Consider the following 21,781-nt stretch of genomic DNA (forward strand, 5'->3'; position numbering starts at 1 on the left):
CTGCAACCGCGTGACCGCTACGGTCGCAGGTTCGAAGCCTGCCTCGGGCATGAATGTGTGTGATGTCCTTAGGTTAGTTAGGTTTAAGTAGTTCTAAGTTCTAGGGGACTGATGTCCACAGATGTTAAGTCCCTTAGTGCTCAGAGCCATTTCAACCAAGGATTTAGAAAACATCGCCCTTGTGAAACACAACTAGCTCTTAACTCACACCAAGTGTTGACTGCTAATGATAAGGGATTTCAAATTGATTCTGTGTTTGTAGATTTCCAGAAGGCTTTTGACACTCTACCACACAAACGGCTTGTAGTGCAATTGTGTGCTTATGGAATATCGCCTCAGTTATGTGAATGGATTCGTGTTTTCCTGTCAGAGAGATCACAGTTCGCAGTAACTGGCGGAAAGTCATCGAGTGAAACAGAAGTGATTTCTGGCGTTCCCAAAGGTAGTGTTATAGGCCTCTGCTGTTTTTTTATCTATATAAAGGATTTAGGAGAATATCTCAGCAGCCGTCTCAGGTTTCTTGCAGATGATACTATCGTTTATGGTCTAGTAAAGTCAGTAGAGTATCAAAACAAATCGCAAAACGATTTGGAAACGATATGTGTACGAGATATAATTGGCAGTTGAGGTTAAATAATGAAAAGTGTGAGGTCATCCACATGAGTGCTAAATGGAATCCATTAAACTTCTGTTACACGATAAATCAGTGAAATCTAAAGGCCGTAAATTCTACTAAATACCTAGGAATTACAATTATGAACAACTTAAACTAGAAAGAACACATAGAAGATGCTGTGGGGAAAGCAAAGAAAAATAAAAGACTGCGTTTTATCAACACAACACATAGAAAATGTAACATATCTACTAAATAGACTGTCCACTTTATGCTTGTCAGTCCTGTTTTGGAGTGCTGCTACGCGGTCTGGAATTCTTATCAGATAGGATAAAAGGAGTACGTCGAAAAATTCAAAGAAAAGCAGCACGTTTTGTATTGCCGCGGAATAGGGGAGAAAGTGTCAGTAACATATACGGGATTTGGGGTGCACATGATTAAATCAACGGGGTTTTTGGTTGAAGCGGAATGTTCTCATGAAATCTCAATCACCAGCTTTCTCCTCAGAGTGTAAAAATATTTTGTTGACGTCGACCTGCGTAGGGAGAAACGATCATCATAACAAAATAAGGGAACTCAGAGCTCGCATTGGAAGATATAGGTGGTCGTTTTCTCCGGGCGTTGCTCGAGATTGGAATAATACAGAATTATTGTGAAAGTGTTTCGATGAACCCTCTGCGAAGCACTTAAGTGTGATTTGCAGGGTATCCATGTAGTTGTAGATGTAAAACCTGTTAGCTGGATGGGTGCAGCATCCTGCGTTCTCCTTGATCTCTGTCTCCTCTGTACAGGACGCTTAGACCTACCATTTACACGCCACTCACAGTAAAGTAAACGTGTAATGATGGGTTCTGTATTTCCTACAGGCGAGACAGTATCCACAGATGATGGTGGTATTTGAAGTACATTTGGTATTTCTGGTACACAGCTGTTGGTAGCCCTCTCAACTCACCCACTCGCAGCAGCTTATAATCACTTTAGAGTAGTCAGGGAGATATAATAGCTGTTTGCGCACAGAACCAAGTCATCCCTTGCCAGAAAAAAGCAAACGGAGTGGGGCTACCTTATGTCCGGTGCAATATTTTACGGAGAAGTAAAAAAAGAAACTTACGCCTGCTGCAGTGTTATTCAGAACAGGGAACAAATAACTTTATACTAAGCTTGTTGACTTTCTTTTAATTTATGCGTCTGATATGCTGCAAGTACGCTATTCCCAGTAGCCTTTTGCAACTAACGAGACATTTACTACGACAACAGAAAAATTGGTCCAAGTTTTAGTGCTTCTCTGAAACGTTTCTCAGGTTATGGTCACTACGAAAATTCGACAGTAGCGCTAACTTACGATACGCGCAGGCAATATACACACCAATTAAAGGAGAGAAATAAAGTGGCACTATATCTTACTTATTTACAGTAAGTGTTAACCACAAACACCGATTCATTACGAAATAGGTGATACAAAACACCTATAAAGTATGGAAATCTTTGGAAACGTTCGAAATTTCTCACAAATATGCCTTTTCCACGTAATTATGTAATGGAGTTTGGGAACGTTTACAGTTGACGATATAATACCGTACAGTATATCAGATTCCTCAGAAGCACCTATTTACTACGTTAACAGCTGAGGCGTTGTTGTCACAGTTACGAGAACTATTCCTTCAAAGCCGGCCGGAGTGGCCGTGCGGTTCTAGGCGCTACAGTCTGGAGCCGAGCGAACGCTACGGTCGCAGGTTCGAATCCTGCCTCGATCATGGATGTGTGTGATGTTCTTAGGTTAGTTAGGTTTAATTAGTTCTAAGTTCTAGGCGACTGATGACCTCAGCAGTTAAGTCGCATAGTGCTCAGAGCTATTTCAACCATTTTTATTCCTTCAGATACTAATTACATTTCATCAGTTCATACGACTTAAAAAAAAACTGTAATGCCACGTAAAACCTCGTGGATACGACATAGCAATTAAAATATTTGTTGTTAGTTACGTTGAATATGTCAGTTTCTTCTGGAACTATCTCATTTTGCTTTCTACAATAAAAGACTGGGAATCTAACGATTTATATTACACTGACAACTTAGTCGGTGATCTTGTCGGCCAAGGAATGGTCGTGAATTATTCTCTAGACTGCTGTTCAGGTCTCATGCTTCTAACCAAAGAGCAGTTACCTGTCGCATGACATGACTTTTTCATCAGGGTACTCTAATGTCAAAATAGATACAGACGCTATGGGAGAATGTCCACATAACCTTCACCTGTCATTGGTCCTAGCAATCGGATTATGGGGCTTGATTACGACCCAGACTTTAACTGAGCAACTTCGGCCTAGACACGACCTTGTTGACATGTAGGATGCTCAGGTTCATGCGGTATATGCCACACTCTCACACGCCCACCAGTCTCTTCCTTTACTCATATCTTTGCACATGCACACCCACATGCACGCATCCGCAAACGCACATCAACGGCCTACTAACCCATGTACGGCTTGGTGCCCGACATGGATGTCGCCAACTGGCCAGGCTCGAGGACGGTGGCGATGTTGAAGTCCGTCAGATGGGCGTGACCTGCAACACAAACACAAAGAAAGTCCACCTTAGTAATAAGATTATGACAGTGTTACACGAATACAGGTTCAATTCACTCATGTTATTCCCTTACAGTATGTTCTTGTGAGCTTTTGATGTGATTTGGGAAGCTCGCTCACATTCGGCAAACGATGTTTGTTAATATTTCAATACTTTGATGGTTAACTGTTTTGTTTCAGATCAGACAAATTCAAGGAAATATTCAGTTGGAGGAACCCGTTCAAAATGGTTCAAATGGCTCTGAGCACTATGGGACTTAACATCTACGGTCATCAGTCCCCTAGAACTTAGAACTACTTAAACCTAACTAACCTAAGGACAGCACACAACACCCAGTCATCACGAGGCAGAGAAAATCCCTGACCCCGCCGGGAATCGAACCCGGGAACCCAGGCGTGGGAAGCGAGAACGCTACCGCACGACCACGAGCTGCGGACAAAGTTTAATATCTTTGAATTTCAAAAATTACGACGGAAGTAAGTCACCGCCAATTAATCGATATGTTTCCGAATGAAGGAAAACAATAAGTGCCTTAATCTGAAAACAATCTAAACCTATTAATATTAATTAAATAGTGAACTAGGTCATTAAATTAGAATGTACCAATATTTGAAGTCTGTTTAGCTGCATACAGAGCGTAGCGCTAATTGTTGTGAGGCGGTATAGTACCATCTTTGATCGCTATGCTAATGATTATCACCTGCGGTACTACCACACATAATTGATAGTTCTTGACCAAATTTACGTGAAAAGATATTGTGCCCACATTTCAGACGAAGTAGCGATCTAAAAGAATTTTCTTTGTCGTTCCCACTGTTGGACTTAGCTAAAGTTACGAATGATACACACTCACTAATCATAACAACAATTTGTCACTTGTCTGGTTTTGATGCGCTGCGTTTTTAAAAGTGTCTCCCTTGAAACAGTACAAAAGGGATATACCAGAATAGGAGAAACCCGGGCCCGGTGTGGTCTCTCTGCCCCGATATGTTGCGCGCCGACACAGCCAATGATCCAGATCGATCTCCCTCTCTCACGCCCAAGGGCTTTGTCGCGCCACTATTGTCCCCCTTCCATTGCTCTGCTCTGATTCGCCTCCTTTTACTGCCCTTTGGACACAGTACTCCACCAAATACAAGTTGACAGTTTCTGCAGTCAGTACCTCGAAACGTTTATTTAATGAAGGCGACGAGTATACTATTATAGCAGCACGTTCCACACCAGTTTATCCATTCATATTCACCTCGTTGTGATACTGAAGTGAGAAAGCGGACTCAACGCAAGCACTGAACAATTTAATACACAAAAAGTGTTAAAGACGTGTGTCGGAACTACGATCGTTTCTTTCCCACAATTGCCAAAAAGTGGCGTGAAACCTAGCTTCCAGCGAAGTGACACGTTGGAAAACATTTGAGTGTGACGGAAAAAGCGACTCCGTAAAACTCTGGTAAATAATTATTAATTTATTTTGAGACGACAAACAACCTTAATATCATGAGGAATAAACAACAATAATAGCAGTACACATACTTATGGAATCAGTTTCAATTATTGCAGATATTCCAATGAAAACATTCTTGTTTAGTTTTATATTGTTTATAGCAGAAAACTATGAGGTTATTATTGGTGAAGAACGAAACCAGCCATAAATACTTCCAAAAAACTTTATGTTAACTCTGTTACCTGTTTCTAGATTTTGCAATTAACGTAACAAATTCAGCAGCAACATAGATATAAAGCTAAATGTTTGTACTGTGAAATATTTATGGTATCAAACGTTTGATATCAGTACAACTACAGAGTATCCTATTTGGTTTCCAAAGGTGATGAATGCTAATATTTGACTGGGGAATAAAATGATAAGGCTTTTTCGGTAAAAATTCATTGAAAAATGTTTAGATTGATAGCAGTATGACTAATTACGACAACTGTTCGGACAAAGTTGAACAACATATATAGAAACAACAACATATAGAAAAATTTGGTGATTTGGCTTTAGGGAAGTGAATAAATAAAACAACCTTACCCTTAAAAGGTTTAATATTATAAACGACTAGAATATTTAGTGTAACAGACGAAAACTGGTTTGTAAAAAGATAAATACTGTAGATTATTACAACAGTGAAACTTATTTCCATTCTCAATCAGTAAAATATTCTAAGAAGAACAAACGGAACAGTCAATTAATGCAAAAACATTACTTCTAGAACACATGTCTGAGGCTGCAAATAACATGATGTCTGTAGTAAAGAGTGCTTTCTTTAGTATGTGTCTGCCACGCATAACGTTCAAGACAAGAGAAAAGGCCGTACACTAGAACAAATGAAACTGTGTGTAACTTCTTATCCCATTCATGCTATTTTCCTCTCTACACAATATACGCAGTGGCTCTGGTTACATAAAATGGTGAGAACTTATGCCGCAGCATATATCGAAAATCGACATTCACCGACCGATAGCTCCACAAACTTTCCAGTCACCACCCGAGCCAACATAAACATAACAAGCTCGCGACGCCCACAAGACAAATATGTGGGCCGCAACAGCTCCGAATCAACGGGTAACATGTGCTTTATGAGAAACAATGGCTTCCCCACAATTGCCAAGAAGTAGCATGATACCTAGCTTCCAGCGAAGTGACATGTTAAAAAAAAAAAAAAATATCATGTACCGCCAGCGAGCCACACATTCGTAGAGTTGGTCGTATGTTGCGCAAACACGGCGTAAAGACTGTTTACAAACAGACGAAGAAGATCATCAAAAGACAAAAGGGGGCCAATCACAATTTGGGGAGCACATCGCATATCCTCTAGGGTAAAATATTCCGGAGGTAAAATAGTCCCCATTCGGATCTCCGGGCGGAGACTACTCAGGAGGACGTTGTTATCAGGAGAAAGACAACTGGCGTTCTACGGGTCGGAGCGTGGAATGTCAGATCCCTTAATCGGGTTGGTACGTTAGAAAATGTAAAAAGGGAAATGGACAGGTTAACGTTAGATATAGTGGGAATTAGTGAAGTTCGGTGGCAGGAGGAACAAGACTTCTGGTCAGGTGAATACAGGATTATAAATACAAAATCACATAGGGGTAATGCAAGAGTAGGTTTAATAATGAATAAAAAATAGGAATGCGGGTAAGCTACAATAAACAGCATAATGAACGCATTATTGTGGCAAGGATAGATACGAAGCCCATGCCTACCACATTAGTACAAGTTTACATGCCGACTAGCACCGCAGATAATGAAGAGATTGATGAAACGTATGATGAGGTAAAAGAAGTTATTCAGATAGTGAAGGGAGACGAAAATTTAATAGTCATGGGTGACTGGAATTCGATAGTAGGAAAAGGAAGAGAAGGAAACGTAGTAGGTGAATATGGAATGGGGGTGAGGATGGAATGAGGTAGCGGCCTGGTAGAATTTTGCACAGAGTTTAACTTAATCATATCTAACACTTGGTTCAAGAATCATAAACGAAGGTTTTATACATGGAAGAAGCCTGGAGATACTGACAGGTTTCAAGTAGATTATATAATGGTCAGACAGAGATTTAGGAACCAGGTTTTAAATTGTAAGACATGTCCAGAGGCAGATGTGGACTCTGACCACAATCTATTGGTTATGAACTGTAGATTAAATCTAAAGAAACTGCAATAGGTGGTAATTTGAGAAGATGGTTGTAGAAAGCTTCAGGGAGAACATTAGGGAACTATTGACAAGAATGGCGGAAAGAAATACGGTAGAAGAAGAATGGGTAGCTTTGACAGACGAAACGGTGAAGGCAGCAGAGGATCAAGTAGGTAAAAAGAGGAGTGCTAATAGAAATCCTTGGGTAACAGAAGTGATACTCAATTTAAGTGATGAAAGGAGAAAATACAAAAGGGCAGTAAATGAAGCAGGCAAAAAGGAATACAAACGTCTCGAGAATGAGGTCGACAGGAAGTGCAAAATAGCTAAGCAGGAATGGCTAGAGGATAAATGTAAGGATGTAGGTATATATATCACTAGAGGTAAGATAGAAACTGCCTACAAGAAAATTAAAGAGACCTTTGGAGAAAAGAGAAACACTTGCATGAATATCAAGAGCTCAGATGGAAACCCAGTTCCAAGCAAAGAAGCGAAAGCAGAAAGGTGGAAAGAGTATATAGAGGATCTATACAAGGGCCATGTTCTTGAGGACAATATTATGGAAATGGAAGAGGATAGAGATGAAGATGAAATGGGAGATATGATACTGTGTGAAGAGTTTGACAAAGCACTGAAAGACCTAAATCGAAACAAGGCCCCGTGAGTAGACAACATTCAATTTGATCTACTACCATCTGGTGAGCAAGATGTATGAGACAGGCGAAATGCCCTCAGACTTCAAAAAGAATATAATAACTCCAATCCCGAAGAAAGCAGGTGTTGACAGATGTGAAAATTACCGAACTATCAGTTTAATAACATACGGCTGCAAAATACTAACACGAATTCTTTACAGACGAATGGAAAAACTGGTAGAAGCCGACCTCGGGGAAGATCAGTTTGGATTCCGTAGAAATGTTGGAACACTTGAGGCAATACTGACTCTACGACTTTTCTTAAAAAAATAGATTAAGGAAAGGCAAACCTACGTTTCTAGCATTTGTAGACTTAGAGAAAGCTTTTGACAATGTTGACTAGAATGCTCTGTTTCAAATTCTGAAGGTGGCAGGGGTAAAATACAGGGAGCGAAAGGCTATTTACAATTTGTACAGAAACCAGATGGCAGATATAAGAGTCGAAGGGCATGAAAGGAAAGCAGTGGTTGGGAAGGGAGTGAGATAGGGTTGTAGCCTCTCCCGGATGTTATTCAATCTGTATATTGAGCAAGCAGTAAAGGAAACAAAAGAAAAATTTGTAGTAGGAATTAAAATCCATGGAGGAGAAATTAAAACATTGAGTCTCGCCGATGACATTGTAATTCTGTCAGAGACTGCAAAGGACCTGGAAGAGCAGCTGAGCGGAATGGACAGTGTCTTGAAAGAAGGATAGAACATGAACATCAACAAAAGCAAAGCGAGGATAATGGAATGTAATCGAATTAGGTCGGGTGATGCTGAGGGAATTAGATTAGGAAATGAGACACTTAAAGTAGTAAAGGAGTTTTACTATTTGGAGAGCAAAATAACAGATGATGGTCGAAGTAAAGAGGATATTAAATGTAGACTGTCAATGGCAAGGGAAGCGTTTCTGAAGCAGAGAAATTTGTTAACATCGCTTATAGATTTAAGTGTCAGGAAGACGCTTCTGAAAATATTTGTATGGAGTGTAGCCATGTATGGAAGTGAAACGTGGACGATAAATAGTTTAGACAAAAAGAGAATAGAAGCTTTCGAAATGTGGTGCTACAGAAGAATGCAGAAGGTTAGATGGGTAGATCACATAACTATTGAGGGGGTATTGAATAGAATTGTAGAGAAGAGAAATTTGTGGTACAACTTGACTAGAAGAAGGGATCGGTTGGTAGGACATATTCTGAGGCATCGAGGGATCACCAATTTAGTATTGGAGGACAACGCGGAGGATAAAATTCTTAGAGGGAGACGAAGAGATGAATACACTAAACAGATTCAGAAGGATGTAGGTTGCAGTAGGTACTGGGAGATGAAGAAGCTTGCACAGAATAGAGTAGCATGGAGAGCTGCATCAAACCAGTCTCTGGACTGAAGACCACAACAACAACAACAAATGCGGAAGATTTTTATGACTAATAGAAACATGTTTATATAAGTTCGACGAAGTGTTGAAGCGCTGTTTGTTATATTTTTGTCCCGTGTTTCTTTTTTTTTTAATTTCACCCATATTTGAGGAAATATCCTTCTTTAGCACTATGGGATGAATATTTTTTTTATTTCTTCTACAATATTCCTCTGTTTTACGTTACGGATCTCAATTTCTGAATAAATCATGAATTAAACATTGAGAATTTCAAGTTTGCTATAAAGACTGTTTATTTGTAAGTAATAGACAGGAGGTTAAACACGCAGATCGAAAATGTTCCTTAGGTTATGTGGTCCTATACATATCCTCAATAAGTTGCTAGATGGTTCACCACCTCAAGTTTCCAGGGGAATCTTGCAAGACACTTATCGCATACCTAAACAAAACGATCCATTTGAAGTAACGCCAAGAAGGTGTGCCACATGCTTAACAATCAGGTAATGCTGTACGTCATGAATTGACCAAGACTATTAGGGTAACGACCGTAGTCTATACTTATGATAGCCTTTGGTGTCCGCCCCGAAAGCTGAACGGTCAGCGTGACAGCTGCCGTCCTAAGGGGCCCGGATTCTATTCCCGGCTGGGTCGGGGATTTTCTCCGCTCAGGGAGTGGGGGTTGTGTCGTCTTCATCATCATTTCCTCCCCATCCAGAGTGCAGGTCGCCCAATGGGGCGTCGAATGTAATAAGGCCTGCACCACGCGGCCCGACCTGCGCCGTAAGGGGCCTCGTGGCCAATGACGCGAACGCTCATTTCCATTTCCATAGACTCTGGTAGTTTTACAACTTTAATACAGTGCTGCTGCAGTCCGTGAGAGAGTGAGGGCACTGGCGAGTTATCGTAAACTTTGACTGCTTAGCTACCAACCACAATACTTGCAGACTGGTCAAGTGTGGGCAAATGGCGGGCAGGTATCGGTCGACGGCGTCTGGCAGTTGGTCAATGGCTCTCAATTCAAGTGACATGTACAACAGCGGTAAGAGTGGAAAGCCATGACAGAAGTGTGTAATGGTATCGTTGTCCAAATCCCTAATAACGATCGACCTAGCAGTTCATTTCCAGCGACTTTGACGCCTTTGGTCTTCCAGAGTTTTTAGGGTGATAAGACTTCACGCTCCTGTGACAGCGCACGGTTGTAAGGAGTGGCGGAGAGGGCAGTCGGTGACGTGTGCCTGGCGGTGAATGTTGGACTGCAGCTCTGTGTGAGGAAAAAGCTAAATGTGTGTAATAAACATTCTACACAAAATTTAGAAGTAGTATACAAGTCGAAGATGTATTTAAGTAATCCCTAAAAGAATTTTAGCAGAATTATCTCTAAAGACCTACGAGTTTATAGCTGCGAAGTGAAACAGTCAACTATCCTTAACAGGCATTGCGGTAAACAGAAAATTATTTCTTTAAAGGCGACCGTGATTCAACTATGTGTATCAGAAGAGGTAATCAACTATTTCCTGAGAAGTAACGCAATAACTAAATTTAATAACATGAACACTCATGACACTGGAGAGAGCGCCCAGTTGAAATAAGCCATGTCCTCCAACTTCAGCAACTGCCTGAGTTGGCAGACGTACGTGCATGAGGTGTGCTTACTTGTGTGAATTAATGGTGTGTGTGTGTTCTCTTTTTGTGACGAAGGCTGTGGCCGGAAAGCTTATATGAAAGTCTCTGTTAATTGTGTCTATGTACAACATAACATGACATCTTTACGTTAAATAGAAATCTATATTTACCTACATTGTTGATTCATCTATATTCTGCAAGCTATCTTATCGTAGGCGGCGGAGGGTACTTGTGCGCCACTGTCATTTCCCCCTTTCCTGTGACAGCAGTATATTCGTTGACTCTTCTAGGAATGTCCGTTCTCTGAATTTTAACAGCAAACAATAAGTGACACACAACCCCTCTCTTGAAGCTGAGTTGGAAACACACATCTGTGACGCTTTCAAGTTTAATAAACGAAACTGTGCCGTAACGTGCTAATATTCTTTGGGTATTGTCTATTCCCTCCATCAATACAATCTGCTACGGGTCTGCCCCCATGCAGTAAGTTTTACGTGGTCATTTAAATCGCTCTTTACGCATTCTATCAGACATTTATGGCTGTGATTGCTCAGTTTGATTGATATGCGGTGGTGTTATCATAAAATACTGGATATTTCTGTCTATTTATACACAGTAAGTTACATTTGTTTATGTTGAAATTAAATGCCAATCCCAGCAGTCAAGGGATTCCTGCAATTGGCTCAAATTTTCTACGTTACGACTTCTCTGCATCCAAAGGAATCAGCTGCAAAGAGACTCAAGAAACTTAAAACATTATCCCCTATGGCATTTGCACTAAGGTGACAAAAGTCATAGGACACCTCCTAATACCGTGCTGGCCACCTTATTTCCGGCGTACTGCAGCATCTCGATGTAGAACGGACCCAATACGTCGTTGGAAGTCCCATCAGTAAATACTGAACCATGCTATCTTTATAGCCGTCCATAATTTCGAAACTGTTAAGGGTGCAGGATTTTGTGCTTCAACTGATCTGTCTATAGTGTCCTATAAATGTTCGATGGAATTCATATCGGGTGACCAGGGAGGCCGACGTATTCACTCGAATTGTTCATAATGTTCTTCAAACCAATCGTGAACAATTGTGGTCCGGTGGTATGGCGCACTGTCATACATAAAAATTCCATCGTTGTTTGGGAACATCAAGTCTATAAATGACCGCAAATGGTCTCCAAGTAGGCGAACATAGCCATTTCCCCCATCCATTCCATATAAACGCAGTCCACACCACTATCGAGCCACAGCAAGGCCGCACAGTGTCTTGTTGACAGCTTTGGTCCATAGCTTCGTGGGGTCTGCATCCTACCGCCAGCTCTTACCAACTGATATCGGAAGTCATATGATCATCCTGCGGTTTTCCAGTCGTGTAGCGTCCAACAAATATTGCCACGAGCCCAGGAGAGGCGCTGCAGGCCACATCGTGCAGTTAGAGCTTGTCTTTGCTGCAAAGGTACTCGTGTTGGTCGTCTGCTGCTATAGCCCATTAATGCCATATTTCGCCGTACTGTCCTAACGGATACGTTCATTGTCTGTTCCACATTCATTTCTACGGTTATTTCACACAGCGTTGATGGTCTGTTAGCACTGACAATTCTTCGCGAACGGCGCTGCCCTCGTTCATTAAGTGAATGCCGTCATCTATCGCATTATCCATCGTGAGAGGTGAGCCTGAAATTTGATATTCTTGGCACACTATTAACACTGTGGAACTCGGAATATTGCAGTCCCTAATGATTTCCGTAATGGAATTACCCATGGGTCTAGCTCCACTATCCTTCCGGGTTCAAAGCCTGTTAATTCCCGACGTGCGGGAAACACCTGAGTACAAATCACAGCTCCGCCAATGCACTGCCCTTTCTACCTCGTGTATGTGATACTACTGCCATGTGTAAATGCGCCTATCGCTGTCCCATGTGTTTTGTCAACTCGTTGTACAGGATTAGTCATAAATACAGGGGATTTTCAGAAGACGGTTGCGCAAAAACTAGAACACGTACAGAAAACATACACAAATCGGTGGATAGAGCTCCTCTCAAAGCGCTAAACTTACTTTACAGTTACTCGATATGGACACCGTTTGTGATGTGGCAAACTTCAGTACGGGCGGAAGAGAACGTGTGTGTAGTGTACTGAAGGTTGCTGCTGCTACGGCGGCAGTCCTCTTTGGAAATCTATTCATTGAGTTGCCTATCTGCAGGCACGAACTAATTCGATGCCACAGTATGGAGTGGTCATAGAGCTGTATTCTACGAAAACTAAGGTTCAGTAGTTTCAGTACACTACATAAATGAGGTAGCAAATGGTAGAATTACCGCTATCGTTGGTACGGAAAGAAACATTAATGATTGTGTAAGACAGGAATTGGGAGTCGACAACTTCTCTTTGTTTATTCGCTTTGCGCATAGTTACAACCGCTCATCATTGAGTGTTAGTCCACTGTGTATTTCATATCCTTACAGAATATAAATTACATTTTATAGGTAATAAAAATTAGTTGATTGTGCTTTCCTGTAATCAAAGTGGTTACTTTTGATGCTAGCACAGTTTACATGCACAACCATAAAAAGCTTTATAATCACTGATTTATTTTATACTCAATAGAACGCGTACATCACGATCAATGCTGATAAATGCGAAAGTTCCTTGTGAATATCAGAAACACGTTTCACGTAATCTTGACGAAGAAGTGAAGCGCTGCTTGACAGATTTTTGTTTTGGTTTGTTTGTTAATCTTACTTTTTTTTAAATAAATTGCGTTTTGCAGCGCTATATGATAAATCTTCTTTTCCTCCTACAACATTCTCGTTTCACGTTACATTTCAAAAGTTTTCAAGTACAAACTGTATAAATATTGACAGTTCTTATTTTCTGTAAATACTTCTGAACAAAAATATTCCATAGGTTCCACTGGCCTTTATATATCCTCATTCAGTTTCTAGATTTTTTTTCCTTCATTGAATTTCGATTCCCCCTCCCAGAGTGGGGCGGGCTGGCAGCAGCGAACGATGCTGCTCTGCGGCCTACAGAAGAGTTAAAAGCATAATGAGGAGATAATAAAACAATATAAACAGGCGATATTTCTGGATGGTTCAACGCTTCCATTATCGAGGGGAATCTAGTAAGCCACTGATCGCGTACGTAAACAATGCGATCGATGTGAGGTACAGGTAATGCGGGTGCGACCGTAACTGCCTAAAGATTCTAGAAAAACTCCCGTAGTCTACGCTTACTTATGGTAGCATACTGTAGTTTTAAAACGCTAGGAGTGGATCATTTCTCATCAGGTCCCAACACGTCTACCCCCTAGTGGTGCACTCAGTAGCTAAGCCACGGTAAGTATTACGAGTCGAAACTTGGAGAGACGCTCTGTCCATTCACAAATGTCATTTTTTATGCGTCTTGTAGTGTAGGCAAATTCATCTTATTAATCGCCTCGTACACATACTGTGAACAGTAATTGTTGGCTACACACGAAGCTATTTTTACGTCTGAAGTTTTCTCTCCGTTACGAATGATATGCAGTGTTCTATTGGCTAGGTACCCTTCAGTCTAACCGAAAAAATGCTGTGATATTCCACACACTCACACTTTTTACATTAGGCGACAGTAAAGAACACTATCGAATGCTTCCTGGGGATAAAATAACGTGGCATAAACCTGGTGGAGACATTGTAATAAATTAATTCATTTCGCTGTTTCAAAGATAAAAAATCCACGTAGTATCTGTATTACGTCACAGACAACGTTGATATAAATTCGTTCTCCAACTCTAAATTAACTGAAGCACGCATAGCCTCTTGTCGATCGCCTTTTTTCTCCCGTCCACCTCATGTAAAGACGCACTTCCTTGTTGCTCATAATTTCGCTAGTAATAATGATCGTGTATTTACACATTTATATTTTTATTTTATAACCATTCAGTAGGAATCCTGTTACTAATCATGTATTAAGATGTGATGTCTGTTTTGTCTTTAAATGACATTGAGAAGCGATTAGTTTCGTGACGTGACAATTACGGGCCATCGACGCCCCATTACAAAGAGATTTGCATTTTCCACAAGTCGAACCTTGCAATCTAAATTTCCTGTTACGAAGTCCTATTACTATTATTCCTTGCGTAATGCACAAAATACCATTGCATTATACCTCATATCATCACGGTCCGCTGCCAGCAAGCTCTTCGCTCCCCAACGTCGAGTCTGCACCCGTATACAAAGAAAACCAATCTTCCTACAGGTAACAGGGCCATCTATTTTACCTGGAGAATAGGGACGTTGACAGGTTCCATTCATTTTCGCTTACAATAAGCATACATAGGGTCAATTACGTATCAGAACAGGAAACGCTGAATACACAGAACATTAAATTCGCACCATCATTCTAATCATTTTTTGGACGATACTGTCAGTTCATACGTTTCAAAGCTATCTACATTGTAGGCCTATATAAAATGTAATATCATATACGTAAGGTAATGCACTGTGCAGGAAAGTAAACTGATACGGTCATTCCGTATACAGATTGGTTGCGTACAAACATTTGCTTCAACAACCCGCCGAGAATAATTTCCCTACACTGTATTTCCCACGTGGGCAATAAAATCTGAATATCACTTACCGTCGGTGCGTATTTTGTGGTCGCGTTGACGTTTTGTTGGATATTGGTATCTCGTGTAGCAAACGTGGAAGCGCGATGGGTAAACAATTTCCTGTGACGTGTCACAGTGAACAGACGATAACAGTCAGCAAACGGCAACCTGCAATTTTAAATCACTCTCACTGCGTTTCGTTTACACTAGCGTGTGGTTATGTGATTGCTGTCCATCTCTTTAGCGACTGTTTGTTTAACAACGGGGAAAGATGAATTCAGCTCCTACATAATGTCATACATAGCATCTAATTTCGCTTCACTTTCGTCCGTAATTCATTACAGAGGTAACCCACTTTAACACCCATATAGCACCGAGCGAGGTGGCGCAGTGGTTAGCACACTGGACTCGCATTCGCGAGGACGGCGGTTCAAACCCGCGTCCGGCCATCCTGCTTTACGTTTTCCGTTATTTCCCTAAATCACTTCAGGAAAATGCCTAACCCATCCTTCCCTAATTCGGTGGGACCGATGACCTCGCCGTCTGGTCCCTCCACCAAAACAACCAAGCAAACCATATAGCTCCCTACGCATGAGCCGATACATCAAATGGTTCAAATGGCTCTGAGCACTATGCGACTTAACTTCTCAGGTCATCAGTCGCCTAGAACTTAGAACTAATTAAACCTAACTAACCTAAGGACATCACACACATCCATGCCCGAGGCAGGATTCGAACCTGCGACCGTAGCGGTCGCTCAGTTCCAGACTGTAGCGCCTAGAACGGCACGGCCACTCCGGCTGGCGCCGATACATTCAGTGGAATTCAGTGCTATTGAAATGTGATTCGGAGAGATGTAATGAGCTAAACAAAATTAATGTTTCAGTTTTGCTTGTCTTACATAGCGACCGAAATTAGTATGAGTAGTTTCAGCGAGAATATACTTCGGGCATAGCCCAATATCTTTGAGACAGGCATGACTTGTAAACTTACTCTATTTTACGAGTGCTGTGTTGAAAATGGGCTAAGCCCAGAACATATTCACAGACACAAAAATATATGTAACAGTGCCCTTGGGGTTGTTTAGAATGTGGCAGTACGTATAACCAGTAGTTCAGGGATTCACGAGACACCTCTTTGAATCAAAGTGTTACAGTAATAAAATAGACAATGAAGCGCAAGATTGCTTACAACAATGTTGACCTTTTACCGGTAACGCGATTATTGTAAAAATGGTACAAATGGCTCTGAGCACTATCAAACTTAACATCTGAGGTCATCAGTCCCATAGAACTTAGAACTACTTAAACCTAACTGACCTAAGGACAGCACACAAATCCATGCCCGAGGCAGGATTCGAACCTGCGACGTAGCGGTCGCTCGGTTCCAGACTGTAACGCCTAGAACCGCACGGCCACGCCGGCCGGCTGTCGTCTTAGAGGACGTATGTCAGTTACTAGCAGATGGTGAATGTGTATGACTAAAACCGGTAATCAAGATAAATACTGTCGGCTATTGGTCATAGCGATCAGCGACCATGTGAATCTAGGGCAGTGTCGTGCCATAGAACATTAGGTGACTTCTTCTTTTGTCATGTACGGCCCTCTATTTAAGACACATTTGTTTATTAGCAGTGCAGTGAGCAATTAATTTACGGCATGTTAAAAACAGCCATTGTGGTAGGATTTTCCGGCGACAGTTGCTTTTAACGTGAATAGTATCATCATGAGGGATGCTAAAGAAGACAATCTGATATTGAAGAAATACTACTAATAAATCAGTTTCATATACTATGCATACAAAATACCGTCGATCTTCGAGAAGACTAATAATGCAAGTTCCAAGAAAGAAATCTGCTGACTAGTGTAAATATTAGTAAATAATGTCTGCAAAATACAAACACGAACTTTTGAGGCCTATATGGGAAGACTGAATGAAGCCTATCGGAGGGAGGATCAGTCTGGATTCGGGATAAATGTAGGAACAGATGAGGCAATATTGACTGTAAGATTTATCTTAGAACTTGCCTTGAATAAAGGCAAAGCTACGTAAATAGCAATTGAATGTCTAAATAAAACTTTTGAAAACGTAGCCAGGATACACTCTTAAAATAATACAGATTGCGGGGTGTGTGTTTGGGGGGGAGGGGGGAGAGAGGATTATCTACAGCTTGTACAGAAATGAGGTGTCGAAGGACATGAAAGGAAATCCGTAGTAGAGAGGAGCGAGACACGTGGTTGTACCCAATCCACGAAGTTGCTGAATCTGTACATCAGGCAAGTAGTGAAGGAAACCACAACATAAGATGAGATAAACTCTTCATATGTTTAGAATTCTGTTCGGAGGTGGTATAAGAGTTGGAAGTTCATTTGAAGCGAAAGGACATTCGCTCAGAGGTAGACACAAGACGAGCATCAGCAAACGTAAAGCAAGGATAAAGGACAACAGTCGAATTAAATAAGACGACCCATATGTAATTAGATTAGGAAATGAGACACTACAACCAGTAGATAAGTTACGTTATTAGGGCAGCAAAAAACTTAAACTGACCGAGATAGAGTAGATATAAAATGCAGACTGGAAATAGCAAGAAAATTTTTTCTGAATAAGAGAAGTATCTTATACCATAAAATTAAATGTTAGAAAATGTTATCTAAAGACATTTGTCTGGCGTATAGCGTTGTTAGGAAGTGAAACATGAATGATGGACAGGATAGACAGGAGGTGGATAGAAGTTTTTTAAGTGGGGTGCTGCAGAAGAATGCTGAGGATTAAATGGATGAATCGTATAGATAATGAACAGATACTGAATCTAATTGAGAAGAAACGAAATTTATGGTATAACTTGGCTACAGCAATATAACGAACAATCAATTTGATGGATGAGTTGGGTGTGAGCTGTAAAATTTTAGAGGAAGACCTAAGCTTGACTATGGCAAGCAGGTTCCAGCGAATCTAGGCTGCAGTAGTCATGTAGGCAGGAGGAGACTTCTACGTGATAGACAAGTATCAAACTTGTTTACGCAACAATATATTCAAAAGCGAGAATCAGAAAACACTGGCAGATGTGTAAGTTTTAAGAAGAAAAGTGTTGCCAGCATTCACCAGACATTAAATTATACGCGATCAACAATTTGAGTGATGCATTACTGGCAGGACGCTTGTGATTAATTTTGTAGCGCTGAGCATGACACATACGAGAATTACTTCTCGTGGAAAAAGTGTTAATCTCGGTGCAACTAGTTTACCATCCCCTGTGGCAGTTGCTGACAAAGAGACATTTGGCAGCTATACAGCCGGCTCGACACCCTGGGTTGCAGTGGATGATCACTGTGCAGCTCGCGCCGCTTGTATCTGTTGTCAAAAGAGTGTCACTTCCTGCCTGTCTCGCAGACGCTCTGGGAGAGTTCAGCGTGTCACGGCATGGACTTTAGACTTCAGGAGACTCCACAGACTGGCGAAACTCATGCAATTTCGTTCGAGATTGAGTAATACCCCAATAGTAACAGATTTCCAGTCGCTAGTTTTCCCAATCGTCCCATATCGTCTGCAGTGATGCTATCCAGTCTTTTAACAGAAATAATAAGTCGCCGTAAAGTATTATTAGAAGCTCATATCTGTGCTCCATGTATTATTAACGTACTTTGTGGAAATCAATATCGTCCTCCCTCCCCCCCCCCACCCTATAAGGCTCGTTACGGCGGATTGGTTGGTTGGCTGGTCGGTTGATTTAGGGGGAGGAGACCAAATAGCGACATCATCGGTCCCATCGGACTAGGGAAGGATGGAGAACGAAATCGGCCGTGCCCTTTCAAAGGAATGATCCCGGCATTTGCCTGAAGCGATTTAGGGAAACCATGGGAAACCTAAATCACGGCGGCCGGACACGAATTTGAGCCGTCGTCCTCCCGAACGAGAGTCCAGTGTGCTAATCACTGCGCTACCTCACCCGGTGGTGGAGTTGTATAACTTTGTAAAACACACTTTAGTTTCTTCCTGTAACATGCTGAGATAGCTGCATTGGGGGTCACATTCTATTTCTTCAGTTTGAAGACCTATGAAGCAGGAAAGTGGATGGACACAGTCTGGCGACCAAGTTCAAAAATGGCTCTAAACTCTATGGGACTTAACATTTGAGATCATCAGTCCCGCAGACTTAGTACTACTTAAACCTAACTAACCTAAGGACATCACACACATCCATGCCCGAGGCCGGATTCGAGCCTGCGACCGTAGCAGCAGCACGGTTCCGGACTGAAGCGCCTAGAACCGCCCGGCCACAACGGCCAGCGGCAACCAAGTCCCTCGTGCTTCAACCCTCCATCATCCCTCCACTCTGTGCATCCCCAGAACATAGTTTCTCCTTTAATACGGCTCTATTACACTTATTTGCAATACATACATTTAAAATTTTATTTTGTGGTGGTCGACAGCCTCAGCAAGTTCTGAGAACCTGTCAAGTAGACTGTATTGGTTTTAGTGTATATACACTGATCAATCGGAACATTATGATCACCTAACTAATACCCGGTTTGTCCACCTTTCACGTAAATAACATTGACGACGCGTTGGTATGGAAACAATGAGGCCTTGGTAGGTCGCTGGAGGGAGTTCTACATCTACATCTACATCCGTACTCCGCAAGCCACCTGACGGTGTGTGGCGGAGGGTACCTTGAGTACCTCTATCGGTTCTCCCTTCTATTCCAGTCTCGTATTGTTCGTGGAAAGAAGGATTGTCGGTATACCTCTGTGTGGGCTCTAATCTCTCTGATTTTATCCTCATGGTCTCTTCGCGAGATATACGTAGGAGGGAACAATATACTGCTTGACTCTTCAGTGAAGGTATGTTCTCGAAACTTCAACAACAGCCCGTACCGACCTACTGAGCGTCTCTCCTGCAGAGTCTTCCACTGGAGTTTATCTATCATCTCCGTAACGCTTTCGCGATTACTAAATGATCCTGTAACGAAGCGCGCTGCTCTCCGTTGGATCTTCTCTATATCTTCTATCAACCCTATCTGGTACGGATCCCACACTGCTGAGCAGTATTCAAGCAGTGGGCGAACAAGCGTACTGTAACCTACTTGGCACGACATATTCACACACAAGTCACCTAATTCCCGTAAATTCCGGGGAGCGTGGCCCTGAGCTCTGACGCAACTGCCAATACCTCAGATGTGTTCGACTGGGTTGAGGTCTGGCGCGCTCGCGGGCCACTGTCTTCCTTGACCACTCTGTCACACTCCTGGCCTTGTGACATTACGCACTATCTTGCTGACAAATGCCACTGCCGTCGGAAACATGATGGACATGAAGGGTTGTCTGCAGCCAGGGTACGATACTCTTTGGTGTTCATGGCGCCTTGTGCAAGGGCCACTGGACGCATAGATGCCCAGGTGAATATTGCCCAAAGCATAATGGAGCAACCGTCAGATTTTCTCCGTCTCGCCGTAGAGGTTTCAAGGAGCTGTTCTCCTCTAAGACGACGGATTCGTGCACTCTCATCGCTGTGATTAAGACGGTATCGGAATTCATCAGACCATGCAACACTCTGCCGCTGCGCCAACATCTAGTGCCGACGCTCACGTGCCCATTTCTGTCGTAGTTGCCGATGTCGTGATGTGAACAGTGGCACATACATGGGTCGTCGGCTGCGAGAGCCCATCGTCAGGAGTCTTCGGTGCACTGTGTGTTGAGATACACTAGTATTCTGTCCAGCAATAAAGTCTGATGTGTGTTTCGTCACAGTTCGCCGCCTGTCCTGTTTTACCAGTCTATCCAGCCTACGCCATCCGACATCTATAATGAGGGGTGCCCCCCCCCCCAACCCCACGACATCAGGATTCGGTTTCACCACGTGTTGAAGACACTCACCAAAGCACTCCTCGATCACCAGAAAAGTCGGCCGAGACTCCTGGCCATCACAATCTGCCCCCGATCAGACTCAGGTAGATCGCGCGCCTTCCCTATTCTACACACGGACAGCATGCTCAGTGATACTACATGCACTGTGCTTGTGTCTGACAAGCAGTTATTCCTCGCCAGGTGACTACTATCACCTGGACAAGTTTGTATCGATAGTAGATCAGCAAGGCTAAAGAAAAATCAAGACACTTTCATAGGATTTGTCGACCTGGAAGAAGCGTTCGACAATATAAAATGGTGCAAGCTGTTCGAGATTCTGAAAAAAGCAGGGGTAAGCTATAGGGAGAGACGGGTCATATACAATATGTACAACAACCAAGAGGGAATAATAAGAGTGGACGATCAAGAACGAAGTGCTCGTATTAAGAAGGGTGTAAGACAAGGCTGTAGCTTTTTGCCCCTACTCTTTAATCTGTACATCGAGGAAGCAATGATGGAAATAAAAGAAAGGTTCAGGAGTGGAATTAAAATACAAGGTGAAAGGATATCAATGATACGATTCGCTGATGACATTGCTATCCTGAGTGAAAGTGAAGAAGAATTAAATGATCTGCTGAACGGAATGAACAGTCTAATGAGTACACAGTATGGTTTGAGAGTAAATCGGAGAAAGACGAAGGTAATGAGAAGTAGTAGAAATTAGAACAGCGAGAAACTTAACATCAGGATTGATGGTCACGAAGTCAATGAAGTTAAGGAATTCTGCTACCTAGACAGTAAAATAACCAATAACGGACGGAGCAAGGAGGACATCAAAAGCAGA

General features: G+C 42.1%; 1 protein-coding gene across 1 annotated transcript in view; it reads right to left on the reverse strand.

The window, feature by feature from the left end:
* LOC126176756 (serine/threonine-protein kinase 32A) overlaps nt 1-21,781 on the reverse strand; it is a 558,947-nt gene that overhangs the window by 83,811 nt on the left and 453,355 nt on the right. Inside the window, exon 6 of the mRNA XM_049923925.1 lies at nt 3,086-3,175. Coding sequence (XP_049779882.1) covers nt 3,086-3,175 — 90 coding nt within the window. The remainder of the gene's footprint in view (nt 1-3,085; nt 3,176-21,781) is intronic.

This window comes from Schistocerca cancellata, chromosome 3, assembly GCF_023864275.1.
Source record: "Schistocerca cancellata isolate TAMUIC-IGC-003103 chromosome 3, iqSchCanc2.1, whole genome shotgun sequence".
In the NCBI taxonomy this organism is placed as follows: domain Eukaryota; kingdom Metazoa; phylum Arthropoda; class Insecta; order Orthoptera; family Acrididae; genus Schistocerca; species Schistocerca cancellata.